Here is a 21422-nt window from a genome sequence, read left to right on the forward strand (position 1 = left end):
TTACTTCCATCTATCCTTTCTTCCACCCCTGCCCAACTCATCTACTCAGAATGAAAGCTCTGGGGGTCAGGGGATGTCTTTTATTCTGTGTACCTACAATTTTGATTCTGTTAGTTTGCTGCTGAATAAGACAAACTAAGAGAAAAAGTATAGTTAAGTATAAACAGTAGCTATAGTATTAAAATAGCATTAGTTCTGTATCTTGTAATTAAAGGGATGGTTGCAGTCAACAGAATAAACCAATAACGATGATGTGAAGGAAGCCGACATTAAACAAAACTGCAATTGCATGGTACTTTCTTGTAATAGCTTGTGTACCATAAGTGCATACACAGGAGAGTATCAGAAGATAAAAATCTTTACGGACAGCCAAAGTATCAGGACTTCAAATCTGATTCTGTATCTAAATGCTGCACTGCTAGCCTAGGATACTCCAAAGCACACAAGAAGAGAGATGCATTCTGAGATCTTAAGCATTTACATTTCCAACCATCTTTGCTTTTTTCTTTAACACATACAGTTACTATCTCCACAATCACCACAATCCAAAGGTTCCGGTCCTGTCTGCGGCAAGCCGGAATTTTTCCCCTAGCCAAGATAATCTCCCTTCCTAACAAGGTCTTTTATTTTCTAACAGGCGATATTTGAATACAAAACAGGGGATGCAACGGAAAGACCACAGATTCCCTGTTAGAACTATCATGTAAACAAAAAACTTAAACCCCATCTAAAATAAACACATGTAAAATGTATTAAAAAAATCTATCCCTTAAAAACTTCAGAGGTATCTTCTGCTATTATTTTAGCGTAAGTGACTGCACTGTAATTATAATAGTTGAGGATATATCTCCTCCTCGTGTTCTTCCTGGCAGTGCACTGCAAAAGCTGCCATGATGCAACAGGCATTCCTTTGGGTACCACAGTAGACAGCTTGGTTGCACGTAGAACAGATGCTCTATAGTAAACGGGTTTGGGGATTTTTTTCTTTTTTCCAACAGTGTTTTCGGCATGAATCACACCGGAACAATTCCAATTCAACACCAATGTGCAACTTGGATTCTTTCAGCCTACATTCAAAATCAGAACGTAGTCCAGAGACCTCAACAGCTAATGCTTTAAAAGCAGGTCAGATTGTCGATGGTCCTCCCCATTTTTATACTTACTGGAGTAACTGTGTGCAAAAGATCACTTTTGTGAGCACTTTAAACACATCAAATCTCAGCAGGCCCTCAGTAGAAACCCATATTCGGATAATATGAAGTGCTCAAGATGTATCCATAAAACAAGTTTTAGGCAACATTTTAACAATTCTAATTCTTGCCCAAAACAAGCAGCACAGAGGGAAAAGAAGGAGAAAAGCAGAGGGAGAGGTCAGAGGAAGTCACGCGTACTTCAGTTCGAAGATGAATTCTACAGCTGGAACGGCTTTTAAATTTAGGCTGGCTTAATCCAACAGTGACCACTGTAGGTTTGAAATGGGGATGCTGCAATGTGGAACTTGTTTATTACAAATTTCCAAAGTTGTATTTTTGCAGGGTGCCATGATTAGGTGAAAATATTACACCTGAATCCCATTAGATACTTCTTTTAACATGCTATTTTTGAAGTGAAACCAATGTTTTCTTGTAAAAGCCTCTAATGAGCTGCAGTAACATTCAATTTTCTTTTTGAACTGCTCTGAAGTTACAATGCAACTTGGTTGATTGACTCGATTCTGTGATATCCAAAACATAGGTAAAAACACTGTGCTGCTTTCCCTCTTTCCTTTAATTACGTAAAAGCAGTATCTATGAAGTCATTAATGTGACTTAACTCAAAAATGTCTTCCAGAATTCAACAAGATAATTTAAAGATTCTCACCTTGTAATACTGCCCCATGTTGACCGTTGGAGGAGGGTACTGCCCCGTGTTTTGCTGACTTGGCATCCTCTGTCCAGGATAGTTGGGAGACGTAAGGGGTCTTGGAGGGTTGGGAGTGGGGTATTGACCGGGCTGGTTTGGAAACTGGCTATTTGGTCCATACTGCTGGTTTCCATAATTCGGCTGTTTCATGACAGAGAGGAAAGAAGACAAAGATCTTTTTCATGCAAGCAGCTGTCTCTAATTGATTATTAGCATACATTCAACAGTGGAATCAAAACTAACAAAAAAAAGCCTCCAGGTGAATACTCCTCAACTTAGTGCCACTCACGCCTAAACCAGGGCCCTGATGGCTGGAAGTGAATACTCACTCAAAAGCATCAAAGTCCCGCAAACCAAAGTGGGGTAAGAATAACCATGTACCTTAACACACACAAACGCTCAGCCTTGCAGCACTGTCAAAGGGCACCACGTTTGAAGAAACCAGAATAACAACCAGATGCAATGTTCACAAAATCTCTGTGTTTTTGCAAGTGCTACCAGCCCCATCCCTGGGGCTCCTTTTCCAGACGGAGAATGAAACCACAAAAAGTAACATAAAAATAAAAAATCCCGGAATGGGCAGAGAACAGACAGGTGTGTTGTCCATCTCTGATTTCTCAACACAACTGCTATGCTGGCCCTGTGCTAGAGTGTTTAGCAATACCCAAACAACTAAATAGAAGCTGTTATTACTAGTCATAAACACCTTGCTAGTGCTAGCTAGTACTGTGCTGCAGTTTTGGAATGAAAGTCATGAAAACTGGAACTTCGAAGGTAATAAAATGTCCATTTGAAAAATTAACTGGTTAATAAGAAGTTTCCACAAATGAAACTTTCAAAAACCAAGAAGCAAATAGCATCTATCGGATCTGCGGAATTCCAGACCAGCAAGCATGTAACATTCAGGGCACTGTTCAGTATTGACTTCTTGGGAACATGGTCATATTCACTTACGATGAAAAACCTGCTTCTGAAGCAGCAAAAAGGGATTTACAGTCTTCCTTAAAATATGAAATCTGAAGATAAAAATTATCTGAACAGGCCACATTCTGTGTTTTCTTAACTTAATTGTAGAGTAAGTGCCAGTATTTACAGTGAAAAGCCTTCCCAGAGAAGCAACTTTGGCAAAAGCACATAACTTTTTTAGTAAAAAAAAAAAAAAAAGTTTGCAGATCAAGAAAGAAATGTAGCTCAATCATAAATGTTTGCTGTATTTTCTGCATGCTATGGTACTCTGCTGTATGTTTTCTATAAACTCTTACTACCGTTATTATAGTCAGGGCAGTATCACAATATTCAAAGCTTTACACCTGGAGCTATAGCTGATGTTGTAGTCTCAGTTTAATACAGAATGTTACCAGGAGATTATCTCTGAAGCTAGTAACTCGTGGATAGATTATAAAGACATTTAGGTGCATATAGATGCTGAGACTGGGTGAGATTCTCAAAAGCATCTACTGTCTAAATCACACCAGTCTGAATAGTAAAATGCATAGGTGATTTTTAAAATCCAAAAGCTCGTCTGTTTACACCTTTGGTTGTCTAAGTTTCTTTAAAATTTTGACCCCAGGTGTTTTGCACAAGGTCATAATACATGTCGATGGCAATGTAATTTTGTCTACAAAGCCACTCAGATCTCATTTAACAGCATGGGAACTTAGACAGAAATACCACACTCCAAATAAACTTATATTAGATAAATGCTGACACTGAGGGATTTGAGTTCAACACGATTTATATTCATCTCAGTGCCTATTAAAATCAAACCTCAAGAAGTTTGGAAAGCAATTGGTCTTTAAAATAAATGTTATTACTATTGGTGTTTATACAATGTATGCCCTATATTTTTTTAGAACAATAAAACCATTAAAAAAAAGCACACCACATATGTATTGGGCTCAAATTAAGTGTTTCACCTTCAACATCTCTTTTAAATCATCACGTTAAACAAATCCACTCCTGTGAAGCAACTCTGCTTAAGGTCTATGAATTCACCGTCTAGCATGAGAATCTCAAAGTGACATTTTGAGGGCTGAGCCAGTTTTAGGCCTTTCTTGGTTTTAATGACTGTCATCTTGACTAACACAGCAAGGGCCAACCTGAACACTTTAGAAGCTAAAAAGGAGGAGCTGCTGCAGCTTGTATTTTAACAGCAGTATTCCTACCATGGCTGGAACAAAGATGTACTTATCTTACAGGGATGCACATCACACGTTACCCAGCATGTTGCAACTTTCAGTCAAAATAATAGCGTACATAAAAACATAATTTATTTTATTACCTCTCCTGGGTACGGTCTCTTTATGCCCTGTATAGGCAAAGACTGGGGGCGTGGGCCTGGGTAGGCTTGCTGAGGCATCCTCTGCCCATGGGTGCTGAAGGGACTCATTCCAGGAGGCCGAGGCTGGTTCATGCCCATGGGTGGCCCACTCATGCTGGAAGGCGTCATTCCTGCTCCCATGCTTGCAGGGTTCATGTTGCCTGGCATAGAAGCAGGGCCACGAGGACCAGGCTGGTTCATAAACTGGTTGTTGTAAGCCTGAGTTGGACCCATCTGGAAAGAGGAACAAACCTTCAACGGAAGAAGAAGAAAAAAAAAAAAGAATAAAATGCGACATGCATTTAAAATGGGAGGAGGGAGCTGAACATGCTTTTGGGGGAGGGACGAAGGGGAGGATTTATGTCGCATTTTCCTTCAATGATCTCCAGCATTTGATGGGCAGTGATGTCATTTATAATAAAAATCCAATTAGAATTGTAGGAGGCGTAAGAGAGAAAGACAGACGTTAAGTCTAAGGTGAGCAATTAAATAATTTAAAGTGGCTAGTTATTACTGTAAGGTTAACAGGTCAGGAAGGTGGCTGTGTAAATACAGCACAACATTACAATTTCTAAGACATTGTACTTTACATCACCTGACACCCACGTACTTCAAAACTCAGAAAGGTAAAAAAGCTAAGAAGGAAAAAACCCTCAATTGATCAAACCCTTGTTTATTTCAAGAAAAAAATATTACATGAAGTCATGACATGCTGCAGGCTATGGACCACCGGAAATGCATGTCTCGCATAGCTGTTCTCATAGACAACATTATTAAAAAGCAAATCTCTTTGCTACTGTTGTTTCCTTGTTTGAAGGGGAAAAAAAACAACAACCAATTGTAGCTGGCAAAATAAACAATTACTCAAGCAGTACAAAACCTATTCCAAGATTCTGGAACCTTTCACAGGGTACTCAAATTTAGAGGTTCACAGGGGGAGCAAAGGCAGCAATAATATATCACATCAGACACAGCTGTAGATGCATAAACTTCAATTTTTTTAAGGGGCAATCTCCAAATTACAAAATAGGAGGCAAGACTTACCGGGAAAAACACAGGAGACCAACTCCTACCTATATACACACATTCCAGTAGTTCTTCATAAGCATTTATAACCATGCTCATGCACCAAAAAAAAATAAGCAATAGAGGAGGCACCCTAATAAAGATGGGAGTAAGCAGGACAGCCCAATTCCCTGTAATGGTCCAGATCAGGTGGGTATGAAGACGTAAGGGTTGCTCTCTTACCGGTCCATACTGGTTCATGTCCTTATTCTGCGTTTCCTGAAGGGCTGCCACAGTGGCTGTAGCTGTAGCTGTGGCTGTAGCAGCTGCAGCTGCAACTGCAGCGGCGGCAGCAGCTGCAGCTGGCTGGGTGAAATCAGCTGGCGGCCTCGTGTGTGGGGGGATCCCCATTCCTGCAGGGGTATTTGGGCCTCCAGGGTAACTAACAGGTAAAAAAAGAAAGAAAGAAGGAGAGAGAATTAAGACGTGCCTGGTGGATTTTGTTTTGAACGTGGGCGTGATCCTCATCTGGAACTGTTCCAAAACCACATATCAAAGCCTGATGAAAGCCAGCAGGAGAGGTAATTAGGTGTGTACACGCGATAGAAGTGTTGCTCTGGTGCAACAGTCATAGGGCTGCCACTGGGACTGCAAGGCACCATTGTCAGTTGTTTGGGGGGCAGTGAACTGCTTTGTAGCTTACTGCGAAGTTGAACTGAAATCCTGCAAGTTACTGCATGCTCCATTTCCCAATAGTGCAGGGGTAGACTGCACAGCAGCTTGAACAGTGAGCTTCCTCCACTACAGTGCGTTCACCTGCCTCACCGATGAATCATGCCAAGTGCTCCCGATGTTGTAAAAGCATTCCTCCCTGAACCTCAGCAGAAAGGCCGGGAGAGACCCAGCTCTACTGGATCCCACACAATGTGTTTTCCGGTGCCTACCCAGCTCTCCTATTGATCATAAGATAAATTAACCTAAACCATGCCTTTCCCACTCCAAGACATCAACTATTTTTATAAATATGGGCCAGTATACTATGCCCATTTTAGAGATGTTAATACAAAGCTAAAGAAACCTTCTGACTTATTCAAGGTCACTCAGTAGATCAGTGGCAGAGATGAAAGAAGTTCCCCGAGTCCCAGGTTTTACATTCTTCACACTAGACTGAGTATGCTAACAACCTTTTCAGCAGGCTTTGCAGAGGGACCATAAATACTGGTTTCAGTTAAGTGCACTTTACCACTCTTGTTTACAAAGCATAGACACAGAAAGTCAAAATGTAACAAAACCCAGGCTATTAGTTTGGTTTATTTCACTAATGCAGCATTTACTTCCCCAAAATAAATACACAGCTTGACCATCTCTCTTAACAAACATCCACACCCCCAATTCTTTTCAAATTCCTGCTGCGGAATAAGTCTTTGGGCAGAAATATCCCATTGCATAGGAACCTACTTTGCCTAACACTCAAGATTATTCCTCCGTACGCACGTAGAAATTATACCATCAATACCTTTCACATCCTGGCCTTATTAAATGTTAATCATTCCTAAGCTTGTGGTCTGTTTAACAATCTCTCTTAATTAAAACTTTATTTTGGGGGGTTTATTAGAGCTAATTGATTGACCTAAGCCATTTCCATTTACTGTGATGAATTTCATTGCAGTTTGGGTAGCTGACTTCCGAAGCTATAAAAGCAGTATGCACTTCAGTTAACCAGCATAAAATAGCTACTGAGACTTTATATAATTAAAATAAACCCATGACACTTCTTCCAGGTCACTAAAACAAGCTGCATCAACTATTTATATCCATTTTTCACCTCACACAAGTATATCTTACCTGCCACCAAAGCCTCCACTTCCAGGATAATTGGGCCGCCCATACATGCCCTGCTGTATGTACGGCTGAGTGGAGCCTGCCTTGGTTGAAAACTGTTGCTGCTGCCCAGCAAACTGAGGGGAATTGATTCCAGGGTTGCTGGTAGTCATCCCAGAAGCCATGGGATTTCCTGCTGGGTTCATAGGGTTGTTAGCATTTGCCATTGGATTTCCCAGCACCTATGAGTAGAAACATGAAAATAAGGGGCTGTACGGTGAACTACTTCAGGCCAATTAAGTTGATTTGCTGCAATCGATAAATTACAATATAACCACCCTGAACTCTAATGAACATACCCTTGTTGGTATCTAGGTGCACGTTCCTGGTGATTTCTCCTTCTCTTTTGCCATTTCCAAACAAACAAGAGACTCTGATCTCTAATTAATCTTCCACAGGAGATTTTTAGCTAGATGGAACCCCAACTAACACATTTATGAAAAAAGTTATAAAAAAGACCTGCTAGAACCATGCTCTGTGGCTGACAAATTCATCCGATTAAGAGGAAGTACATGCTTTATCTTTTTTTTTGACATAGGACTTTGAAATAACTTGCAAACATTCAGTCTTGCTGGCATACTGTAAAGGGTACTACAGATGCAATAACTGTGAAAGAACATATTTCAGTGGCTGAACCTGTTCTTGAATCTAACTCTCTCTAAAGTGTACAGAAGTCTGTCGGATGTTTTTTTTGCTTCTTTGAAAAGAGTCCTCTGTTTTGTTTTTAAAAGGACTTGGTTTGCTTGCTTGAAGCATTTTTTTTTTCCATTGAACCAAAATTGCTATGATTGCCATTGAGATGCAAGTATGGCTGCATGGAAATCTGTCTCCTACTTGGGAAGAAATTTAGTGGTCACGATTTTTGCAGAAGACCAAGTCACCAGCTTTGGGAATTTCTGAAAGGGAAATGGTGAGCCCGGCTCATTCTTCTCCCTTGGGGGGCATGAAGAATTACAGGAAACCCCATCGTTCATTTCAATCTGCTCTGAACAGCTACAACCAAGCTTAATGCTTGCAGTGATTCTGAAGAAGCATTTTCTTCTTTATACCAAAGCACTTTTTTTCTTTTATCGCACATTCCTCCGAATTATCATGAAGGGTTCAAGTTACATTACAGTGTACTCTTGAACTTGACAGCACAAAACTCTTTAGTCTTTTTTTTTTTTTCCTTCCCTTTTGCATTTTTAAGTGTGAAAAACTTTCACTTGAAACTATATTTCTATTTTCTGGCCAATATATAGACCTACCTGTTTACTCAGGTGTTTCTCTCCCAGATGGGATACATTTTCTTTTAAGGTGTTAAAAAGAAACCAACAATAATAAATGATGTTATAGATCCTGTAACTGTTTCCTCTCTTTATTTTTTGAAGAAAGATTTTGCCGCAACTAGTGCTTAACATAACTGCCATGTGAGCATATGGCTTGGCCCCTGAGTGATTTCTTTTTCAAATGGCTCCATCCATAAGAATTTTGTATTTAATTTTCTGACCAAAATTAAAATAATAAAAAAAAATCCACAGAAAATTTTATACGGGATCTAATGTCACTTGATTTGAAAAAGGCAGAAAATACAAGTTAGATTTATGTACCATTTGCACTCATTAAAGATGGTGATGTGTTTAGAGCACTTCATCCACGGTGTAAGACAAGGCTAGACTGTCTTGAGAACTTGATTTGTGCCACATCCCTTGGAGAGCACACTATCACAAATAATTGGCGTCTCCTTCATTAAAGCTGCTTCTTTTTTTAATAGCATAATTCAATATACATTGCAGAAGAAAAAGAGAGGTAAGAATGGAGAGAATCGAATGAAAATCCAGTTCAGTCTGGCTCTCACCTGGAAGCCAGGAGCTCATGCTTTTGCTCCAACGCATATTGAAATATTTTCGCACAGTAAGGCAGTATTAACAGGAGAGGTTGAAAAGAGCACAGCCTATAGCTGGTAGTTAACACTTCAGCATGGGGGTAGACTTGGCACTGGACTTCACCAGCCCACAAGTACGACACAACCCCGGCTAAAATCAACCATAACTGTGAATCTAGCTAGAAATTTTATTTTTAATAAAACAACTCTTCAAATTCAATCTGAAACTTTGAAGAGGTTTGGGATTACCCCAAAATCATGCATTTAGTGTTGAAACCATACAGCGCAAAAGATGTGCTAAACCCAAGTCTGATATTTGCATGCAGCTAAAGGAGTTACTGACTCAAGCCCTCAGACACCTGCTTTCTGATGCCACCAAAGAGGGCACGACGAGAACAAAAATTAAGTATGTACAAGAAAACACAGACACTGTTATGACACTGTCACAAGAGGATTTTCCAGAAAGCTTTCCATGCTGCAAAAATTAGTGAAACTCCATATCTACAGGGGAGAGAGCATAAAAACGAAGCTTACCTGGCTTTGAGAGGTGTTAGTCACACCCCATACTGTGGTGACCACTGACAAAGAGCCTGGAGGCTGGTTGGTATTTTGCTGCCAGGGTACAGAATCGTAAGGGAAAGACCCATCACTGCAAAAACAAATGTTTAGGAGGGTGAGATTTTGGAAGTTTAAACAGTGACAAGTTGCTGGATGGGACAAAGGGATTAACAACCGACATTACCTTAACTCCCCACTCCTCCTCCCATTATTAGCCTAGTACTCTCAGAGGCATAAAGTTTCTTTAATAGCAACATGATCATACCAAAACCACACGGAACTAACGAATTCCTTAACTATATTGAAACACGGGGCTTTTACCATAAAGGTCTGTTACCAGCGAAAGTAAAAATAAACTCAGGGGCCAAGTTTCAAACAAGGGCACTAAGCAAGTTGCTCAGAAGCACTTATTTTTTGCAATCCATCTCAAGCTCTTCAACAATCACCGCTTCAGCTGCCATTTATCAATTCAATTAGATTTTGAGACCAGACTGCAGCTCCACTGTCTGCACTGGGTCCCCAAATGGCCAGAAAAGCCTTTAAAGGAATAGCAGTTCAACATCATTTTGAAAGTAAATTGAAATTCAGATAGTGTTCTCCCACACGATGGATAAGCTGCATGCCAAAAACAGTATTAGCTAATCAGCATTCTAGAAAATCAGCTGCAGATATACAACACATCTTTCAGATAAATATGTGGATGAGAGGATTGGGTTTTTCCATTACCTTTGTCCACAGATAAAAGCAAACATTTCTTACAGCTCTTTTCATATGAAGACATTGGTGGTTTCAAAATGAACACAGGATAGGTACGCATCTAGTGTAATTAACGAAATATGCTAAATCCAGTGAAAATAACTATTAATCCTATAACTGTAAAATATATCCCACTTGAAATTTGCTCATTTTCATACTATTAACTTGTAAATTAGTTTTCTATTTGCATATATGCACACATACACACACGTGATCTTTCCTCATCTATCTATCTATATATATACACACACACACCATTTAATACACACACACACTGCTCTCTTCCATGATTTTCAAACACTATTGAATTGCATCTTATATCAAGAATTGCATTTTTCCCTGGACTACCAGCTATCACTGGAATTCTATCCAGGGCTACCTTGCCTAAAGAATCCATACAAGCTCTTTGAGCGCTGTGTCCACGTGCTTCAAAGCCTGCACCGTACAGCGCCACCCAATTAACTCATACGAGACACAGCGAGGTAACCAACCTGCCAAAGCCCTAAAAAGGGCTCTGTGGCAGACCAGGGCACTGACTCTCCTGTGTCCCCAGGCAGCACTCCAGGCTTGGACCACTTCTCCTTCCTTTTGTGCTGTGAGCCAAAATCAAGGACTACTCATGTCTTCATTCTTTAGCCTGTTCATAACACCTAGTGTAAATCATTTAAGAATAGGAATCTCATTGCACAAAGAAGTGCACATACACGTGATAAAAACCGCCTATGTCTCAAGTAACCAATAATCCAATAACACCACCAGCAGCTGTATAAGGCAAAATGAAACAATGAATACATTGTACAAACTAGCAAATTTCAAACAAATTCCACCATGCTGTGCCAGCACAACAGCATTGCATTAGAACTTAACTATGAATTTGAACTGACCTATTTGTTTCAAAATACCCAAATTGAATGAAGCAATAAAATCACAAAATAATTAAAATGAATTAAATTAGGGAAAAGAATAATTTCCCTTAACAAATAATTAGGGGAAATTAATGGAAAATTGTTATTCTCTATAAGATGCTTGACATGTAACGTTTACGTTGACAGCTTCCATACAAAACAATGTGCGAATAAGGGCATATTTAACACCTTACAATCAGTAAGTCCTCCTAGCCCATTTTTTAAAACAATACTGTCTCTCCGAAGGCTAAACATCTTCCCTTCTCATTCAAAGGCTCAGAAAACGGCTTCAGTGACTAATATTTGCAAGTGACGCAATGCTTCAGCAAGTACCCTCCACAAGCATGGAGACAAATGACTAACCCAGAATTTGTGACAGCTATCAGGCCTTCCTTTTTCTCCTGCTCTGAATGATGCCTCCTACTTTACTTCCTTCTCTGACTGTTTTTGATGATGTCTGCTCTGTGATTTGTTTGGATATTTATGGCACATATGAGTGTTTGTATACTTCAATGACTACAAAGAAGCTCTCTCTATGCCATAAGCAGTTAAAGGACTGACTGCAGCCATTCCTCTCTATTCCCCACCGATGGTGCTGTGCACAGGTAATAAAACCCGAGGAACAAGGCAAATATTTTGCAAGTGTATGAGTAAATAAGAAGCGTAATGACAGGCAGGAATCAAACCACAGAGTCACTGAAGGTTCTTCTAATGCAAATATGCTGTACCGTTTCTACGCATACTCAAACTTTGAGCTAGTGATGCCTTAGCCTGCTGTTAAGTAGTTATAACTATTTCTTCACTTTCTTTGTCTCCAAAGCATGTTTCTCTTACCCGTTCCTCTCCTTCACAGTACACAGAAGAGGATTTCATATAGCATTCCATACTTTCCAATGGTAGAGTCAAAGCATTTGTTTAGTGGAAGGCTGCACTGGGCTCTCCAAGACTATACAATCACTTCATCTAATTACAAAGAAGAGTAAATCACTCAATTAAAACAGATGACGCCTCATGAAACCATACTGATGGTTGAAACACGATGAAAGCCTCCAGCACAGGACGCAGCATAACACATGAAAGCCAGAAAAAAAGACTAGGTATAGATCTGTTGAGAAATATTCATTGTGCACATTAAATCGCATGACTATTGCATTATCCAACACAGGACTTAGCTTTAAATCACAGAAAACTTTAATATAAAAAATCATGACGACACTGAAATAGTGAAGGATATGCCTTGGCCCTAATATACACTTACTGCGCTAGACTTCACTTCACTCAAACTTCACTTTAGTGACCCCAATGAGAAACAGATGGCATTCTCGTGGTTTGCATTCCCCAGCATGATGCTCTGGCCCATCACCAATTACACGTATGTTTGAGTATGACTTTTGACATACTGGATACAATACCCACCGTTCCTCCACTATGTGAAGGCTTCTTTGGTTTCAAGCGGTAGGAGATACTGAAACACGTGCCACTCAACCAAAGAATTACTTGTCCTGCCACTTCTCTCTTTCAACTTGCATTTCTGTCCTTAGACAACCCAAAGGAATGCTCCTACCATCAAAGGAAAATCCATGTAAGTACTGTAATGAAACGTGACCAATCCAATTCTCATTTGCTTTCCACTATTATTATACAGGGCTGTGAATTATTCTGAAATCCCTTTCTTTAATCGTGAAAATGGCAGCCAATAGAGAAAGAAGCTTCAACCTCTCCAGCCACAGCGAAATGCTGCCCACAACATTGTTCCTGTTGAATGGTACAAGGGTAATTAAGTCTCTCACTACACCCTGGAGGGCAGTGAGTCAGTACGGGCTCAGATGGAGTCCACTAAAAGAGTATTGACTAAATTTATAATAGTGTTAATGAACCTATACATACTACTGGTCAGCATTAAAGGCCAAACAGCAGAGGAAACCATAGCGCAATGAGGAAGAGATGGCAGGAAATTACTTCTCAAACTATGATATAGTGAAACTGCAATCAAGGAATAAGGAAGAAGGATTTCTTAGCTGCTGGCAAATGTACTGAAACCACCCGTAATACAACACTCATGTCGGAGAGGTACATCGGGACTTAGGTCTAAACAGCTTCTCTTAATCCCAGGAATAGGGAAACAGAACCAGGCAGATATCCAGCCTCTTTGGAATAGTTACAGACTTCATGTCAGACACAAACTGTTAGTTAATTCTAATAAAAGCTGCTTAATAAAAAGTGAGCTCTGTAAATTAATACTAGTCAATTACTGTAATTTATACATGATTTGTGGCATTATTTGAAAATGCTGTATTTTAAATATGTTTATGTTGTCATTAAAGCAATTGTATGTGTATCTGATACTCTGTTTACATGTCTTCATTGATTGAGGAAGGAGAGATTCAAACGGTTTAGTGAAGTACGCATCCCTAGAGCATTGGTACTTTACATGTTCTGGAGGAGGATAAAAACTGGAATTATACCTTCCCAGTGATTTTCCACATCACTTGTTGAGAAGGCCAGGTGTCTAAAACACTACTTTTATAAAGCATCTATCTCTGCTTTAAACACTGAAAAATCTATCAGCTACTGTAGAAAAGCACCAGATGTTGGCTGTCTCAAAAAACCTTTTCACTCCAAGCACTGCAGTCAAGTTTCCCGCAACTGGGCTTTCAGTGACTGGTTTCTGTTGCTTACCCTCAAGCCAGCTTTACAGTTTCGTAGGGGTCTTTAATGTTTCTGAAGCACTGTCATCCTACCTGGCTGGTACCTGACAAACACAAGAGTCCACACAGTCCTTTAAATCTACAAACTGTAAAATAACTTCTTCAGCTGACGCCAAGATGAGCAGGTAATTGCCAGTGTAACACTGACTGTCACTTCTCCCATGTCTTCTTTTGTCACTCATGGACACCTAGAGAGGAGAGCATCTGACGACAAGGAGTGAGGTGTCAGAGATCCACCCGGGCCAAACACTCCTTTGCAGTTACACATGGCCAAAAACCAGAACGGTCCAACTACAGCCCAAAACCAGGGCTCGTGATCTGTTCTTGCGCGCTGGCACCTCTCCATATCTGCACCTCACTCTGCCTCTACAACTGCCTCTGGGCGCCTGTGTGCTCAGGGTGCCCAGCACCCCGTGGCTGTATTCTTGGTCGGAGCCTCTAGGTGACACTACTTTAATACAAACTAAAACATAACAATCTCCAAACAAGGCGCCTTGCTCCTGGCCTCACCTCTCTTCTCCCCCTAAAATCTCATTCGTCTGCAGTGGAAAAATATCACAAATCCCACAATCAGAACAGGAAATAAAGCCCCGCGTAACTGTAGCACCAATACACATGTTTCGTGCCCCTACTGTTGCACGAGTACGGCAGCTTAGCTTCTTTCATTCAGGTTTAATTCTTGTTTTACTTGGATTTCTCGAATGAACACCACTCACGTAGCTGTAGTTATTAATATGGATTCGGTTAGCAACCCTTCTTGATTAGGGCACCACCATAATCTTATTTTAAGCATACTGTTATTTAAGAAAAGACTGTTTTGCATGGTGCAGTGCAAATGCTGAATTCAAACCGCCTTTTTGAGGTGCTCCTGTTATGGAAAAGGGATTAATTTCACCACATTTTTATAATTTTTGTATCAGTATGAACAAAACCTAACAACTTCTTTAAAAATAAATTCGCAAGAAGAGACGAAACACTATTAGCAGCTTTCTGCAACACTAAAATGCTCCAGGAAGGACTTCAGTTAATTTTTTTCCAGTTTGATAAGCTGTGAAACCCCAACAATCTATTCATAAATAACAGATCAAATGGATTTTTTTAATTTTATTTATTTATGGTCAAATTTCCACTGAAAATATCCTTGGCCTTGACTACTAATTTGATTAAAAAAAGCCAATGGGACACCTGAAAGCCAAAATTTGTTTCCGCTTACTGGTGATCAAAAACATTTCGAAGATCTGCTTTTGTTTTCTTTTTAAAAACTCTGGACATTTAGAGGAAACAACTGACTTCTCATTTCCATTGAGATTTTTTTTCAGGGGAACAAAACCAACGCCTCACCAGCACCATCTTCATAGGGCTAAAGTGCTTGGCCAAAGCGTTTCAACTTGAACACTTCAAATTAGTTTTTAGTCTAGTTAACATATATTAAAACACATTACTATTAAAAAAAATTCATAACACAAAATTTAACCAAGTTATCCTTTGACTTTTTGTGGTGTGTTTTCCACAGACTGTAGAAACCAGTCTACACAATCTGTTCTCTCTTCACACAGAGGAATGAATACGGCAGAACAAGGAGACACCCATGTAGGAAGGACAGAAAGAGCACTTACAGTCAGCAAGTAAATATGAGGACACATCGTAAAGAAAACAAAGAATAACTACCTCTGTACATCACATGCTGACATAAAGCAAACTAGAAGCCGATGTTGTGTACAGGTATCCTATGGTGTTTCCATTAAAGATGAGGAAAACAGAGGGTGCTGTAGCTAGTGTGGGTACTAATACTGGCTTTGGATGGCTAGCAGTAATCTGCTTTTGATTGATGCTGCCTATGTGATGCCTATGCATGCCTTCCTCAAATACATTCCTCTAGTTGGCATTCTTTGAAGAAGTTTAAATGATATTGGTGTAAGTTAAGGCTCTGTCGTGTATTTCACTAAACAAACACATAAGACAGAGTCCCATCCAAATCACTGGGTGTATTTATGTAATGCATAAGTGAAAAAAGTCAGTTTGGAAGCATTCTGCAAGACTTTATTTCCCTCTACTTCTTAATGGCGTGACCCCAAACACTCAGATCTTACAGCTAAAATGCATAGCTCCAAAAATTATTCCCCCGCCGATTTCACAACTTTGTTGTTTCCCTCCACTCTTTCCAACTAGATGAATGTGTTCTCTAAGCCTTTGGAAAGCTTTGATTCTCTCAACACCAAATGCGCAGAGGATCCATACCTAGTCCTTCCCTATCAAGAAAGAATCACCTCAAGCATTGTTTCAGTACTGGAGGTTGCCTGTACCGGGCTGTGAACAATGTAAACTGAAGAGGAAGAGTGAAAGCGGTTAGAAATTTCATAATTGACCGTAAAAAGAAGGAAAGCCGTTTTCTGGCAAGCGGTTTGAAAACACAGAAGCATTCTGAACCCGTTCTAGGTGAGCAGATGCAGGTGAAGCAGTCAAAAGGCAAAAGCAGCAAGGCATTTATCAGCTCGGTGGTTTGGATGGCACCTGCAGCTAGCAGGTGGCTATCACCCCCGCCTCCGCTCTTTTAAATATCGACACACATTTACAATAACCATTCATGCAGCCACACACATACGCACAATACAGCCGCCTGCGTGGAGACTGAGACGGCAAAATCGAGCCAGCAGTTCAGCAGGTGATGCAGAGTACCTCTGGAAGCTGAAAGCCTTTAACTTTTTCTTTATAGTCCTGACAAGGCCTGTGAGGCCTGGATGACTTATGACTGCGCGAGGTGGGAATGCTGCCTTCCATTTCACGTCAGGTTGCTACAGGTCAGGCTGTGACATGCTTGCTGCTGCTTCCTGGCGCCTTACTCTACACACAGCCTCATCAGTTAGAGAGCCATGCCTGCAAAGTGCCATGCTGCTCAGCAAGAGTTAGCGTATCTGCATCTAACCCCTGAAATTAGAAAAATGCATCGGTCCAAATAATTAGATTAATTCAGAAGTTTCTGAACCTGCAAACACCCACTCCCCTGCATACACACACAGTCCTGCTACGTTACAGATTTCATATATGTCCACGCACACGTGTGTGCGCACACACACAGAGATACAGAGATAACACAACTTATTTCTGTCCATGTGGAAAAAACGATCACAGCTATGCAGGTAAGAAACAAAATGCTACTGAGACCGGCTCCTGCCTCAGACAAAGCTGAAGGGGTTACCGTCGTCTGACATTATGGGACTACAGCATCCATCCGATCAAAGGAAAAAAAGATTAAAGCATCACACCCAGTTCTATTGTCACACAAGTAGACCATGCAACGCATTACTACAGCCCAGATTACAGTTACAAAATCCACCGGTAACAGCCCTGCTATTAACATGCCACCTGTTACCTTTTTCAAAATGCTGAAATTATCTTATGATCGTTTTCAGCTTGACAAATGCAGTTTAATCTTTATTGCATCTCAGAGCACAGACCTGCTTCATCCATGTCTTATTTATCTCACATGTGTCGGAATGCAACCCCGAGCCCTCAGTCCCCCCCTGCCACCAGGCATTCCTTCTGCTCTGCTTTATCAATATACCTGGGTTTCCATATCCGACTGCTCCTTTACAATAAAAAACACACCCACCCAGTATTCTACCATTGCCTGTTGCCTTGGTAATCCAAATGCCTGGGTACTCGCTGATTATCGGCGAATGAGACTCGCATTGTTCACACCGCAGCGCGTCTGCTATGTTAATGTGAGATAATGGCAGCCAGAAGACTCCTTTTGTTCCCAGCTTTGCTGTTTATTCATAGTGCCTGGAGGTCAGCGACTGCTACAACAACCGGGGAAGGAACCGCTGAAAGCGTGAGCAGATTCCACTTCTGCTTTTGCCTCTGAGACAGGGGGAAACACGAGCAGCCCCGCACAGCGAGAAGGGCACCGGGAGCGCTGCAGTCTGACTCACGCAAGGTGTAGCAGGCGGCTGGGAGGAAGATTTGATGGACTTGCACTTCCGAGATTTTAGATGAAGCTGATTTACGCTCCCCGACAACAGCAAAAAAAAAAAACCCGCTTTCTTCAAGAGGCGGGGCGGGGAGGGGGCCAGCACAGCACCACCGCAACTTACGGGAAGGGAGCCGGGCTGGGGGCTCCGGGGCTGACCGGGGAGCGGGGGCGAGCCGCGCCGGCGGCCAGTAGCCCGCGGCGGGCAGCGGCCGGGGCGAGGGCGGCAGCGGCTCCCGCAGCCCCGGAGGCGCGACGGGGCTGGAAGCCGGCTGCCGGGGAGAGCCGCCGAGCAGCCCCCGCAGGGAGCGGCGGCTCCCGCGGCCCCCGGAGCGGAGCGGGCGGGGACGACAGCGGCCGGGCAGGGCGAAGGGAGCCCCGGCCAAAGGGCTCGGGCGGGGAGGGAGCGCTGCGCTCCGCGGCACACGCGGGGCAGGTCTGAGAAACGTCTCGCCGAGACGCCTCCGACACTCTCTGCCTGTCAAAGTTGTTTGGAAATGCTGTTGCTGACACAGTGACACGGGCAAACAAACCATCACATCCTATCTCCCCTGACGTGGTAAGTGGGAAAGGAGAGCACAAACAGACCGTGGTTCCTTCCGCCCCGCATCCTCAGCTTGGTGGAGATGAGGACATTCAAGAAGATGCCCCGGCTGGAGCGCTATTCCCCATTCCCGGAACAGCCCTTTCACGGGAAGAAACCGCCGGTTCCTGCTAAAGGCACTGTCAGGATCTAATTAATGTCACCGACCCATCCGCACAGGTTGTTGATGTGCTCTGTCTGTTGAGCAGGCTTTGTTGTCATCTCCAGCCAAAACCAGTCAGGGATTTTTTAGTAAGAATTTCTAACCCATTTCATTTTAGGGGAACCATTAGAAAAACTCCCCATCACTGCAAATAGTAACGACTATTTCCTTTTCTTCCCATTGCCATACTAAAGAGACTTGAGAACCCAACTGTATGGCAATAGCAGGAATAAACAGAATGACAAAATCGTTTATCAGGAATTCATTCTTTTTCTAATTTATTTACAGGGAAATCCTGTGGAGGGTCACATATTAATCTCAGTGAATGAATTACAGATAGGTGTAAATCAAAGGCATCAAGAAAAATATCATATTTTAGACAAAAATACACATCTGTGTTCTTGTTGCCAAATTATAAAAAAAGAACAAAAATCTTTTAAAAAGACAAGGTATTTGCCATCATTTATGCCAGTAATTTGTTATATTTTTTTTTTCACTCCACTGATAATTGAAAACGTCGCCAGACTGTAGCACTCCCTCCCTGCTTAGAAGCCATGTCACCTCCTGGCAGGCAGGCTGGAGTGCGATGCTGACAGCGTGGGTACCCAGCAAACAGTTACTCACCCTGCGGGAGCCGCGGGCTCTGCCTCCCCCAGCCCTTCTGTGCCCGGCCAGGACTGCCAAACATCACACCTGGACCGGCACTGACTTATTTCTGATGTTCCCCATCCAAAGGGAGTCAATCCAGTCAAAAGACTCCCCATGATTTTAATGAGGTCTGCATGAAAGGGCTAGGCGAAGTACAGCTTTCAGTGTCACCATGCAGTTAGTTACATGCTGACAGTCAAAACTGGTAAAAACTAGGGGTGTTGCCACAGCTGAATGATTTTTAACTCCAGCACCATCAGAAATGAGTTGGTCTCATTGAGAACAAGTGACAGAGGGAACCGTCCCAACATGCTGGAAGAGGAAAGTGACCTAGACTCAGCACAAATTATCTGCTTTTGAGAGCAGCCCTCATGTAAAGAGCGTGATGCTATTGTGATTATCACTAAACAGTAAATTGTAATCAGACATTTTCAGGAACTGGATGTTCAATATGGCCCAAACACTAAAATGAAAGCTGTGTTTTCAAAGGTGCTAGTTATCGTATTTTAAAAGCCAGCATAGACAGGGTAAAACCTGGGAAGGTCAGATTTTGCCTAAGTCAGCAGACATACCTTAAATAATATCTGCCCCCCCCTCCCCAAAATTGTATCTAGTATATACAACGCTTAGAGGAAAAAAATGTAGAGCACAAAACACACGTACTTATCAGAAAAAAAAAAAATCACAAAAAGTATAGTAGTTGTGTTGCTACATTATTCTTACTGCAGTAGCACTCACTTCGACTCTCTAATCAATACAGAAGCCCTATTTTCACATCTGTGCAAGGTGCTGTATGCACAATAAAAGGCAATCCTTATCCTATACCTTTTACCAAGCATGTGAAGAATATATATTTGAAGTTAAGTTGCCCATTGTTGTTCTCAGAGATCATGTCTCTCAGTCTCCCCTGTTACCACAAGAACTGACCACAAACTTACCTCACCTAAAACGAAATACAGATTTTTCACATGAAAATATTACAGGTTTAATCATTAACAGCTAATGGTTACACGTTACCAGTTTTCAACTAGAGAGTACTAATCATTTGCTTTTAGCCTCAACGTTCTTTTAAGATTTTCTTCCACCTCCTCCCCATAACAAGTATGTGCACTTAAATTAGTACCAGTGGTTTCACTTAGAGGACAAGATGGGCAAACAAGTCTTGGGACAGCATTTTCAAGCAACTAGTTTTGTCTTTACAATGCTTAGAGCAACAGCGGCCTTACTTAATACTGTCCTGAACAACTCTTGAGGGCTGGTTTTTTTCCTTTAAGAAATGGCACTTCTGCAGAAACATTTCTGGATTCTGAACTTTTCCCTTATTTTCACCTAATGGTGGATTTTAACATTTCTTGACAGAAAGGCAGACAGAAGAAAAAGAGAGGCTGCTCTTGCAGAATCAGGAGTAATTAATACAGGTTGCTTTACTGGGTATATTCTCTTATATTAGGATTTACCATCTGTTCAGTCCCTAGTTATATTTATTTCATGAACAGAAAGATTCTTTCAAAGCCCTTTCATCTTATCTTTCACCTAAAAAGTTTTGTATTCTTTTGCAAATATAGTTCCTGTACGCCACAGCCACATGCAGTAATGAAGTGATCCCCGACTTCAAACCGATGTATAAAACACGCACAATGTGCTTGTTTTCATAAAAGTGTGTATATGCTGCACTTGACCTTTCACTTTAACCATTTCTCTCATCCACACATTTTTAAAGTGACTATCACTGTCGGTCAGAACCGCCCATGATGGCAAAATTGAAAAGGCAGCAACCTTTGCAGAAACGCTGACACTGTTTCTACTGGTACGCTACAGCCAGATCATTCCTGATTCTTAACAAACAATGAAGAGCCATCAGTAAAAATTCAAACACAGAATCGCCATTCTTTTCCAAGAGCGCTTACCCATGTTGAAAGTTCAGCTCTTAGTAAAGTTTAAATTGGAAGAAAAAAGGGACAAAATAAACACTAAAAATAAGTACACTTGTAAAGCAAGTCTAACCAGTAAAAGGCATTTATGGCAATTGCACAAAAAGTAATGATAATAAATAAAGCACCTACCATAATATTGAATTACTAGTTAATTTGGTCTACTGTTTAATTTTCTCAAAACCTCTGGTACTAAGTAATTTGTGATAAAATAATTTTTTCTTCATA

The 21422-nt window shown here is 41.3% G+C and overlaps 1 protein-coding gene across 24 annotated transcripts in view; it reads right to left on the bottom strand.

The window, feature by feature from the left end:
• ZMIZ1 (zinc finger MIZ-type containing 1) overlaps positions 1–21422 on the bottom strand; it is a 352972-nt gene that overhangs the window by 26018 nt on the left and 305532 nt on the right. For 11 of the 24 annotated variants that reach the window (XM_074592795.1, XM_074592792.1, XM_074592791.1 and 8 more), the window contains 5 exons: positions 9507–9621; positions 7073–7290; positions 5471–5669; positions 4184–4474; positions 1861–2043 (listed from right to left, as the gene is read on the bottom strand). In XM_074592795.1, the coding sequence (XP_074448896.1) occupies positions 1861–2043; positions 4184–4474; positions 5471–5669; positions 7073–7290; positions 9507–9621 (1006 nt within the window). Of the gene's footprint in view, positions 1–1860; positions 2044–4183; positions 4475–5470; positions 5670–7072; positions 7291–9506; positions 9622–17509; positions 17935–21422 lie in introns of those variants that run through there. The other 13 variants (XM_074592794.1, XM_074592797.1, XM_074592793.1 and 10 more) reach the window with 4 other exon arrangements.

The sequence above is a fragment of the Larus michahellis genome, chromosome 6 (genome assembly GCF_964199755.1).
Source record: "Larus michahellis chromosome 6, bLarMic1.1, whole genome shotgun sequence".
Classification (NCBI taxonomy): Eukaryota; Metazoa; Chordata; class Aves; order Charadriiformes; family Laridae; genus Larus; species Larus michahellis.